Raw genomic sequence first — 12,688 nt, forward strand, 5'->3', positions numbered from 1 at the left:
CACACTGGCCACCATTGTTCTCATTACAATAGAGGGAGGGGGGGCGGGGGGGCGCACACTGTGCCACCAATGTTCTTATTACAATAGAGGGAGGGAGGGGGGCCGGGGGGGGGCACACTGTGCCACCAATGTTATTAATACAATAGAGGGAGGGAGGGGGGGCCGCACTGGCCACCAATGATATTCAAACTGGGGAGGGAGGGGGTCTTGCCCCCTGCTGCCTGGCAGCCCCGGATCTCTTACAGGGGGCTATGATATGCACAATTAACCCCTTCAGGTGGAGCACCTGAGGGGTTAATTGTGCGGATCACAGCCCCCTGTAAGAGATCGGGTGCTGCCAGGCAGCAGGGGGCAGTCATGTACACAGTTCGTTGTATATTCTAACTAGAAGCGTCCCCATCACTATGGGAACGCCTCTGTGTTAGAATATACTGTCGGATCTGAGTTTTCACGAAGTGAAAACTCAGCTCTGATAAAGCTTTTATGCAGACGGATCTTCGGATCCGTCTGTATGAAAGTAACCTACGGCCACGGATCACGGACACGGATGCCAATCTTGTGTGCATCCGTGTTCTTTCACGGACCCATTGACTTGAATAGGTCCGTGAACCGTTGTCCGTCAAAAAAATAGGACAGGTCATATTTTTTGGACGGACAGGATACACGGATCACGGTCTCGGCTGCAAAACGGTGCATTTTCCAATTTTTCCACAGACCCATTGAAAGTCAATGGGTCCGCGAAAAAAAACTGAAAACGGCACAACGGCCACGGATGCACACAACGGTCGTGTGCATGAGGCCTTAGAGTTCAGTATTCAGGCATTTAATAAAGCTTGTTGAAAGGCTGCAGGGCAGCCAATTAACAAGCTTTTAAGCTGTGGGCACTTACAAGAGATTGATTAAACTGATGCCCAACCACTTATGTTTCAGGATGTGGACATGGGAGGACCACCGCAGCACGTCTCTGATGACGAAACACAGGTGCCAACTAGTGTTGATCACGAATATTCTAATCACAAATTTTTATTGCGAATATTGGCACTTCAAGAATTCGCAAATATCTAGAATATAGTGCTATATCTTCGTAATCGCAAATATTCTAGATTTTTTTTCAACAGTACCCATGATCCCTCACTGTTTCTTGCTTATGGGCCAATGAGAAGGCTGCAATATCTTTGACTTTAGGAGTAGTGTTGATTGCGAATTTTAGTAGAATTTTCTGATTGTTGATTTTCGCAATCATGAAAATAATGACTGGAGATAACGAATTCTCGAATATATGATAAATATTCGCACAAATATTCACAAAATATCGCAAATTCAAATATTGCCCCTGCTTTCTGCAGTGTGCATTCCAGCAAGAAGGGCAGGGGTGAAGAGTGGGTGGAGGAAGATGTGGAGGATAATGAGGTCCTAGACCCTACATGGAATCTAGGTCATGCGAGTGACGTGTGCAGTTCGGAGGAAGAGGTGGTGGTCACACAGAGCCAGCCGCACAGCATAAGAGGGAGCAGGGTGCAAAAGCAGAGTGGCCGTCCCCTAGCCAGTAAGCATGCTACTGCCCAACCAGGGACTGAGCACACCAAAGCCAGCTCCAAGGAGTTCCCTGGCGTGGCAGTACTTCAGACAATGTGCTGACAACAAGACGCAAGTGGTTTGCATGCTGTGCAATCAGGGCCTGAAGTGAGTCATAAATGTTCTAAACCTGAGCACCACCTGCATGACCAGGCATCTAAAATGCAAAGCAAAAGCCTCAGTAAAGTACACACCTGAAAAACCACAAAAGATCTCAGGCTCCTCCTGCTTCCTCTTTTGCTGCGGTCTCTGCCTCTTCCTCCCCCTCTGCAGTGACAGTGGCACCTTCCACCCCGCAAACAGAGGACGTGGCAGCAAGATCACCACCTCCACCACCTTCACCGTTATCAAGCATCTCCACACTGTCTCATGGAAGCATTCAGCTGTCCATCCCCCAAACACTGGAGAAAAAGAGGCAGTACCCCCTACCCAGCAGCCATCCCTGGCCCTGAATGCCAGCATTTCAAAATTCCTGGCCTTTGAAATGCTGTCGTTCTGTCTGATGGAGATGGAGACTTTTAAAAACCTTAAGGCAGTGGCTGTCCCACAGTATGTGGTTCCCAGCCGCCACTACTTTTTCAGGCAAGCCATCCCTGCCCTGCACAACCAAGTGGTGGACAAAATCAGGAGTGCACTGCGCAACTCCATCTGTGGAAAGGTCCACATAACCACCTATACGTGGACCAGTAAGCACGAGCAGGGACATTATATCTCCCTTACTGCTTACTGGGTAAATGCTGGGCCTGAGGCAGATAGCAATTTAGCGTATGTCCTTCCGCCACCGACGCTTGCAGGACGTTTCCCGTTGCCTCCTCCTCCTACTCCGTTTCCTCGTCTACCACCTCCTCATCCGGTCAGCGTAACACCTGCACCACCAACTTCAGCACAACCAGGGGGAAACAACAGCAGGATGTTTTGAAACTCATCTGTTTGGAGGAAAAAAAACACAATGTGCAGGCGCTGTGGAGGGGCATGGAACAACAGACCGATGAGTGGTTGGTGCCACTGAGCCTCAAGCCCGGCCTGGTGGTATGCAATAACGGGCAAAATCTGGTAGCAGCTCTGGGAACAGCCAGTTTGACGCATATCCCTTGGCAGTCTCATACTGCTGCTGCTCACCTGTCTGCGCTGCAGCGTAACTTCAGGCTTTGCTCTCACCACCTCATATGCGACGTACTCACAAGGTGGAACTCCACCTTGCATATGCTGGAGAGACTGCGAGCAGCAGCTGGCGATAGTGGAGTTTCAGCTGCAGCACGCACGGGTGAGTCGCTCTGCAGAACAGCACTACTTCACCACCAACAAGAGGGCCTCCATGCGGGATGTGTGTGCCGAGTACTCCACCAACATGACCAGGGCCGATGATGTCGTCCTCAGCATTACTATCCCACTCCTATGTCTCCTTGAAAAAAAACTTCAGGTGATGATGGAAGAGGATGTGGCACAGGAGGAAAAGGAGGAGGAAGATGGATCATTTCCACGGTTATCAGGACAGTCATTTACAAGTGGCTCGGAGGGTGAGTTCCTGTACTGACAGAGGCCAGGTACACAACTGTCCAGCCAGGACACAGTTCTGGAGGATGAGGAGGAGGATGATGAGGAGTAGGGACCGTGTTCACAGCAGGGTGGCACGCAAAGCAGCTCATGGGCATCGCTGGAGCGTGGCTGGGGGGATACAGAGGAAACAGATGATACACCTCCTACAGAGGACAGCTTGTCGTTGCCTCTGGGCAGCCTGGCACACATGAGCAACTATAAACTGCAGTGCCTGAGCAATGACCGCCAAGTTGCCCACATTCTAACCATTGCTGATTACTGGTTGGCCACTCTGCTGGATCCCCACTACAAGGACAACGTGCCATCCTTAATTCCTGGAGCTTGATCGGAAGATGCGCGACATTATATTTCCATTACGCTTGCAGAAGCCTTCCTGCAGAAGTGGTAGCTGCAAATACAGTGGAGGAGTTTAAGCATGCATGGGATAGGCATAAGGCCATCCTTCATATAAGATAGGGCCAGGGGCTATCCATAGTATTTAGTATATTGGGCAGACTAGATGGGCCAAATGGTTCTTATCTGCCGACTCATTTTATGTTTCTATGTTACAAGCGCATGCTGGTAGACGCATTGCTGGTGGTATTCCCACCTGACAGTGGGGGCTCAGTGGAAGCAAAAGGCGAAGGCAGAGGAGGAGGAGGAAGAAGTCACCAATACAGCTGGGGCACCGCCAGCACCTCAGAAGGGAGGGTTAGCATGGCAGAAATGTGGAAAAGCTTTGTCAGCATGCCACTACAACCAGTACCACCAGCTTATACAGAATGTCTTAGCTGGAGGCAGCATTTCAGCAACATGGTATGTGTGTACGGGGCGAGGGGTGATCACAGACAAGCGCAGCCACCTGTCCACAGCCAACATGAACAAGCTCACGTTTATTAAAATGAACCAGGAATGGATCCCACAGGACTTTTCCGCACCTTGTGCTGAATAGACAAGTATACCGGCCGCACCCAGACATTGTTATACTTCAGCACACTTTCTCTTTGTGTTCTCTTTTCCATTTCTCATTATTTTGGGGCCTTACCAAATTTATAAAAAAGAAATAAATAAAGGGGAAAAAAAACATAAATAATCTTGACTGTCTCCTCCTCCACCGCTGCTTTCACCTACACCGCCACCTCAACCTCCTACTCCAATTTTACCCCCGCCTTCTAGTTCAAGATTATTATTATTATTATTGTAGGCCGTATACCTGGGTGGGCTCCCCAGGATACAGTGAAGTCACGATTGAAGAAAGCAACCCCAACAAAACTGAATTTTACTTAAATGTGGCAATAAACACAACCACAAATGCTGGGAACATACCATCAATTTACATACACCCAGCCCGAAGGCTGAGACCCTTGTGCTGCACAGCTCGGCGCCCTCCGATAGATGAAGGAGGAAAGTGAAATAATTTACCTACCGGCGGCACAACTAAACTGCCACACCTTACCTGTTATTACCCTTAGGCCCCTTTTACACGAGCGAGTTTTCCACGCGGGTGCAATGCGTGACGTGAACGCATTGCACCCGCACTGAATCCGGACCCATTCATTTCTATGGGGCTGTGCACACGAGCTGTGATTTTCACGCATCATGTTCTATATTCTGTGTTTTTTCACGCAAAACAGGCCCCTTAGAAGTGAATGGGGCTGCGTGAAAATCGCAAACATCCGCAAGCAAGTGCGGATGTGGTGCGATTTTCACGCACGGTTGCTAGGAGACGATCGGTATGGGGACCCGATCATTATTATTTTCCCTTATAACATGGTTATAAGGGAAAATAATAGCATTCTTAATAAAGAATGCATAGTACAATAGGGCTGGAGGGGTTAAAATTGTTTTAAAAATAATATAACTCACCTTAATCCAATTGATCGCACAGCCCGGCTTCTCTTCTGTCTTCTTCTTTGTTGTGCACAGGAAAAGGACCTTTGATGACGTCACTGCGCTAATCACATGGTCCGTCACATAATCCATCATCATGGTAAAAGATCATGTAATGGACCATGTGATGAGCGTAGTGACGTCATCAAAGGTCCTATTTCTCAAAGAAGAAGACAGAAGAGAAGCTGGGCTGCGCGATCAAGTGGATTAAGGTGGGTTAAATTATTATTATTTTTTTAACCCCTCCAGCCCTATTGTACTAAGCATTCTGTATTAAGAATGCTATTATTTTCCCTTATAACCATGTTATAAGGGAAAATAATAAAATCTACACAACACCTAACCCAAATCCGAACTTCTGTGAGGAAGTCCGGGTTCGGGTCTGGGTAGCAAACATGCCGATTTTTCTCACGCGAGTGCAAAACGCATTACAATGTTTTGCACCCGCGTGGAAAAAACGCAAACATGGAACGCAATCGCAGTGAAAACTGACTTGTTTTAGTGTCAAAATCGCACCATTTTCCCTGAACGCATCCAGCCCCAATCCGCAATGCCCGTGTGAAAGGGGCCTAAAAACAAGAACCACTGTACGGGTGTGTGTTACGTTACTATCCTGCGGTGCAGCACAACAGCTTCCAATCTTACCAAGATCTACAGTATTCCCCCTCCCATAACATGCCTGATTATTCCCCTTGAGCAAGAAAATGCCAGCCTGGCTTGAGTTTGTGAGAATTTTATCAGCTCTCCAATGTGAAATATCACTTTAAGTTCTGGAGTCCTTGAAATGAACAGTAGTAACCAGTGTCGGACTGGGGTACCTAGGGCCCGCCAGTTAAACGTATTTTGGGGGCCCACCATACGGATACATTCAAATATAATAAATAATCTAACAAGTTTTTTATATGAACATAGGCTGGTTGAGGTGCTGTACATTGATTAAATGTATGTAGTGCAAAAAGTCTAATGTGTTATGTGCCACTTGTGCAGAGGGTGGGATACTAGGGGCCCACTTTGCCCAGGGGCCCACCGGGGGATTCCTCTGTACCCCTGTGGGCCAGTCCAAGCCTGGTAGTAACCCTTGTGGTCTGACACAAACAGAAACACTAACTAACTACAGGTCTAGTCTCAGTCTCTCGGCACCAACACGGTGATGAGGTGCGTGCACGATCTTACTGACCTGGGTCTGCTTTGCATCTGCTGGTGACTCTGAACAGAACAAATGTCTCTCCAACAAGCATGCGGTACCGCAGTGTATGTTGCTTTGTTCCTCTGCTCTCATCAGCATTCCTGGCAGCAATCCTCCTTCCTCTAGACAGAATCAGGATCTTGGACACGATCAGCTTCACTTAGCTGCAGCTCTGGTCACTGAGGGATGCTCTCACACCTGGATGTTGTCAGATTCTCTGCTCACACCTCCTTCTAAGATGACTGCTCTCTCCATCTCTTCTCTCCAGACTCTGTGTAAACCCCACCTCTCTCATTAATATGGACATATCTGCGCAGTCTGTAGCTGTGTTTAGGAAACAGCAGCATCTTGTGACCAAACAGCAGAATATCAGTCCAGAACATTTAATTTAATCACACAAACATTGTTCAGACAAGGAGAGCTGTTTCCCCATCTCACATATTCTATGTTATTTTATGTAATTTCCCTATCCACATTAGTTTGCAGGGCAATTGTCCTGCTCAAACCCCCATTTTTCTTCCATTTGGAGCCCTCTAGCCCTTACTATGACTATTCTACAGCCATATTAGTGCACCAAAGTTCGGGTCCTCATTGACTTCAATAAGGTTCAGGTCCCGAACCCGAACTTTGACCCGAAGTTCGGCCGAACGCAGCAAACCCGATCTTCCACGGGTCCGCTCATCCTCACTTATGACATAGTATGCCAAGTCCAGGATATATTGGGGAGTGTCCTAAGTTAAGGTTTTTCATCTAAGATATCCATAATTAGAGATGGCCTTGCGGTTCACCCGGCGGTCGTTTTGCGGCGAACTTCGCAATTCGCCGAACATGCGAACATATGGAGAAATTCGCGCCTGCCATATTATTTTACATTATGGAGAACTTTGACCCATGACACATCCATCAGGTGGTACAGGACAGCCAATTGAGACATTTCAGCACATGGACAAACCTGATCTGGCCGCCATTTTACATTCAGTGTGTAACGGACCGTTTCAGCAGACAAGGGGTTAAAATCCGTTTAGGCGATATGCCCCTTTCCGAGAGACAGGCACAGCTACTGCAGAACACCAAACTCCCGAACTGGATACAAAATAGCACTCCAAACTGGAACCTCGCGAATAGCTGCCGGCAGACGAACAGGAAAAGCATACAATCGGCTTACACTGCTGGCAATCAGTCTCTACCAGCATACAGGGAATCCCCCCAATAACGAGACAAGGCTCCGTGTTCAGGGTCAAGCAGTGGTCTGACTGTACTTCAGATACAGCCTCTTTTATTCATAAAAAACAAACATAGTACTGCCCACAGGGTTTTGAAATCCAACCAATCAATATCTTACAACACACACAATGCAAGTACAGCAACCAATCGTTCACGCCCCCTAGAGGACCAGAAGGGAGACTGCGACACAGGACAGATACAACACATCCCCACAATGCATCATGGTTTCCTCCTCTCTGTCCCAGAGACAACCGAGGGCAATCCAATTATCTCTCAGGACAAAGGGGAGATCGCCAATACACATGTGGAGACAACAGGACAGACATCACCATTTAAACACACAATGGGACAATAGAAACACACCCAGCATATTCCTCCCAAGCTGACAAGTTACACTTATTATAAATTGTTACAACTTTGTGAGGTTACATTGTCCATACATATCACTTACATCAATTTAAACAGTATAACTTGGGGACAAACCTATCCAAAATTCACTTGAATAGGTTCAGGGGTTTAAAAGTTAGCAAAAGTATCTCAAAGAGCCGTAATCCTGGGGCAGGAGGCTGGCAAATAGCCCCCTCCAAAACACTGTGGCGAGGTTGGTTTCGTCACACATCTCCCCCCCCAGGGAAGACTAACCAGATACCTGACCTCATGCCGGTCGGTACCTGAGTTAGTCTGGCAGCCCATCCACAACCCAATACTGGACCTGTTGAATTTTGGGGCCTGGCTCTGTTCTGTAGGTCCCCAGCTGTTGAGTGTGCATCTGCTACTCCTTGCTTTGTGGTTCTCCAGCTTGGAGCTGTAGGTACTTGGTGGGCAGAGGCCGACTGCGCTCTGCCCAGATGCCAGCTCTTCCGCTGGGAAGGGATCAGTGGGTATTGCAGGCTCATCCCCTGCCCCCAGAACTCGGTTGGGAAGTAGCTGGGAAGGGGAGGGCTCACTTACCTCCTCCTCCTGGTATCCCTGCGGAGATGGCTGGGGATCTGGTTGTTTCAGGGGGAGACTGACTGTCTCCTCTTTGGCTAAACAGCCCTGTTGCTGGGGGACAGGACCGACTGTCCCTACCCCCTGTGTTGTGAGTGCAGAGACCACGGTCCCATCTGCACAGTTGTGGGGCTTACTGTCTCCCCCTGGTGCGTTAAGCTGCCGCTGGGGAATGGAGACTAGGCTCCCAGTTCCCAACAAATCATGCTGCTGCTGGGGGGCAGGAACAACTACCTCTGCCCCCTGTAACTCAGCCTGCCGCTGGGAGGGAGGACGTTGCTCTCCTCTCCCTGCATTTCACACTGCCTTCCCGGCATATCACTCTGCTGCTGGGGGGCAGGAACAACTACCTCTGCCCCCTGTAACTCAGCCTGCCGCTGGGGAATGGAGACTGGGCTCCCTATGTCCCGCAACTGTAACTTCCGATGGAGGTCCACCCAACGTGGCAGCTGACCGTCACCTCCTGCCCGGTATAGTAGGGTCTTGAACACTAGACTCCTCACGAACTTCACGTATTTCTCAGCTGGATTGGGTCCGAAGAAGTTCAGCCGCAACCACATCATACGGTCAAATTCCTCAACAGAGTATCTGTACTCCACTGCTGGTTCCATCCTGGTGCTTTTAGGGTCGCTGTACTGAGACATGCGTTGCCCTTAAGTTGTAAAATCCAAAGAAATGGTGTCTCCTGTAGCTGTCCTTCTGGCTGTAGGAACGATCCCGCTGCTTGCGACCAATTGTAACGGACCGTTTCAGCAGACAAGGGGTTAAAATCCGTTTAGGCGATATGCCCCTTTCCGAGAGACAGGCACAGCTACTGCAGAACACCAAACTCCCGAACTGGATACAAAATAGCACTCCAAACTGGAACCTCGCGAATAGCTGCCGGCAGACGAACAGGAAAAGCATAAAATCGGCTTACACTCCTGGCAATCAGTCTCTACCAGCATACAGGGAATCCCCCCAATAACGAGACAAGGCTCCGTGTTCAGGGTCAAGCAGTGGTCTGACTGTACTTCAGATACAGCCTCTTTTATTCATAAAAAACAAACATAGTACTGCCCACAGGGTTTTGAAATCCAACCAATCAATATCTTACAACACACACAATGCAAGTACAGCAACCAATCGTTCACGCCCCCTAGAGGACCAGAAGGGAGACTGCGACACAGGACAGATACAACACATCCCCACAATGCATCATGGTTTCCTCCTCTGTCCCAGAGACAACCGAGGGCAATCCAATTATCTCTCAGAACAAAGGGGAGATCGCCAATACACATGTGGAGACAACAGGACAGACATCACCATTTAAACACACAATGGGACAATGGGACAATAGAAACACACCCAGCATATTCCTCCCAAGCTGACAAGTTACACTTATTATAAATTGTTACAACTTTGTGAGGTTACATTGTCCATACATATAACATACATCAATTTAAACAGTATAACTTGGGGACAAACCTATCCAAAATTCACTTGAATAGGTTCAGGGGTTTAAAAGTTAGCAAAAGTATCTCAAAGGGCCGTAATCCTTGGGCAGGAGGCTGGCAAATTGCCCCCTCCAAAACACCGTGGCGAGGTTGGTTTCGCCACACAGTGTTTTGCCAGTGTACGGAGAGGTTGCTGTGTGGAGCAGGGACAGGCTGTTAGGGACACCAAACGCTAGCTAATAGGGCTACAAAAGTCATTTTAAGGAGTAGTATAGGTGTGCTATCGATATGTGTGATACACAGAGGGGTGCAATATACTTATACTTTTATAATGAGTCAAAAACACATAGATCTATACAGTGATCACCTGGAAGTCAGGGGGCTAGGGGCTTACTAGGGCCATTTTTTTACAGGGTAAGGTTCCGGACGGGGTCACTATTATCAGGGCGGGTGGTATGTGGTTAGGCTATCAGGGCCAGAATAGCACCCCCTCTGTAGGACAATATAAGGGAACAGTTCTTTGCCTACCCTGTCCCTCAATACCACATCATCATCTAGCCCAGGGATAGATGGTTTTTGCTTTCCCTCCGGGATTCATGAATCTGCACTGAAACCCCCCCGAATTGTGGTAGGACATATGGTTTCTGATTTGGTGCCGCCGAGCACCTGATTTAGTGCCGCCTGGCACTTGTTATTGCCTACCACATCTATGATTTTTGCTTAAAGGGGTTCTGCACTTTGTTTTAACTGATGATCTATCCTCTGGAGGGTCCGACAACCGGGACCCCTGCAGATCAGCTGTTTGAGAAGGCAGCGGCGCTTCAGCAGCGCCGCAGCCTTCTCGCAGTTTACCGCTGGCCCAGTGACGTCACGACTAGTTTCATCTAGCATGGGCGGGGATAAGCTCTGTTCACTTGAATGGAGCTTAGCCCCGCCCACGCTAGTTGATACTAGTTGGGACGTTACTGGGCCAGCGGTAAACAGTGAGAAGGCCACGCCGCTGCTGGAGAGCCGCTGCCTTCTCAAACAGCTGATCGGCGGGGGTCCTGGGTGTCGGAACCCGCCGATCAGATGCTGAGGATCTATCCAGAGGATAGATCATCAGTTAAAACAAAGTGCAGAACCCCTTTAACTTTAATAATTTAATTTATTTTCATTTTGAGGGATATCTTTTCTATTCACAGGTAAGCAAAATGGGTCCGCATCTGCAATTTTGCGGAACGGGTGCAGACCCATTCATGTTCAATGGAGCCGGAATGTGCTGTCCGCACCCACATTTGCGGATCCGCATCCGCATTTGCGGATCCACACTTCTGCATCCGTGCTTCCGTTTCCGCAAAAAAATAAAACATGTCCTATTCTTGTCCGCAATTGCAGACAAGATTAGGCATTTTCTATTGTAGTGCCGGCGATGTGCGATCCGCAAATTGCGGAATGCACATTGCCGGTGTCCGTGTTTTGCGGATCCGCAAAACACTTACGGACGTGTGAATGGACCCTCATATTAACAATTATTAAAGGTTATGTTTTATCGTCATGTATATTCTAATGGATTGCCTTCCTTGTACAATGTTAATATATACTTTCTATGTTAGAAACTATATTATAATGCATTTGTATTGTGCAGCAGTTGTGTGCGGTTCTGCTGCGATACTGCAGGTATATAGAGGGACAAGCGTTATTGGAACAAATAATTTCTACTGGTGTGATATACCAGTCGCCGCCCAAAAAACTGATTGAAGTGGGGTGTTATATACCAATATACTTTCTTTATAGTGCATTTGGGTACTGCATAGTGCATTTGCGCATGCGCGTACGCGAAAATTATATTGCCGATATTTTGCATTGAAAAAAATTATGAATGGAGATCGCAAATTGGAATAATACATCTGGTATGTCACTGTCCATGTTGTAGGACTATTTGTGCACTTCTAGTAATTATTTCTTGGCTGCAAATATGAGCTGGAGGTTTTTCAGCTTCACCTGCCATTAAAATTATTTGGACCCGCCGCAAACTTGCAGTTCGTGAAAATTTGATCGCGTTTGCGTGATCGCGTTCGCGAACCGTCCCGGCAGATGTTCGTCTATCACTATCCATAATCCCTAAAAGTGCACATGGATAGGGATTATTTCCATGACCCCTTTAAGAATACAGTATATTGTACCAGAGTGCTGATTACTTGCTTTGTATACTCATTGTTTTTTTTAGGACGCAGGAAACCCCCACTCGTATTTCCACACTAAGAATCTAACACAAGTTGTCAGAAGCTTGTTTGCAGCAGGAATGGAGACAACGTCCACCACACTGCGCTGGGGCATTCTCCTGATGATGAAATATCCAAAAATTCAAGGTAAAAACGACACAGATGAGTTATTTGTTTTGCAAAGTGTTCAAACGAGCTTCTGAAGGTGCCCTGGGGCGATGTTACTGGGCGATGTGCCCAGAAAAACACACCTCTTTCAGCCCTCTGGCCCGCCCCTTTGTCCTATTATTACCTCCTTCTCTCCCTCCAGCCGGCGGACGTCACGAGCGGCAAGAGAAGAAGTCAGGCTGGGAAATGGCCCGCACCTGCGCACTGCTCTGCCCATTATGGGCAGAGGAACAGCTTTTCATATTGCGCATGCCCCGGCCAACTAAACACAGCCGGCCCGCTGGCCTCTGGTGCCGCTTGTGACTTTCGCCGGCTGGAGGCGGAGGAGGTAATTGGACAGAGAGGAGGCCAGAGGGCTGAAAGAGATTTGTTTTGTTTTTCTGGGCAAATCGCCCAGTAACGCTGCCCCTGGGCACCTTCAGAAGCTCATTTGCATACGTTTAAAAAGTGTTCTTTTCATGATCTGGACGAGGGACACA

The 12,688-nt window shown here is 48.2% G+C and overlaps 1 protein-coding gene across 1 annotated transcript in view; it reads left to right on the forward strand.

Moving 5' to 3' along the window:
• Positions 1-12,688, forward strand: part of LOC122935955 (cytochrome P450 2K6-like) — a 225,411-nt gene that overhangs the window by 82,993 nt on the left and 129,730 nt on the right. The window contains exon 6 of the mRNA XM_044291920.1: positions 12,047-12,188. Coding sequence (XP_044147855.1) covers positions 12,047-12,188 — 142 coding nt within the window. The remainder of the gene's footprint in view (positions 1-12,046; positions 12,189-12,688) is intronic.

Source organism: Bufo gargarizans, chromosome 4 (genome assembly GCF_014858855.1).
Source record: "Bufo gargarizans isolate SCDJY-AF-19 chromosome 4, ASM1485885v1, whole genome shotgun sequence".
In the NCBI taxonomy this organism is placed as follows: Eukaryota; Metazoa; Chordata; class Amphibia; order Anura; family Bufonidae; genus Bufo; species Bufo gargarizans.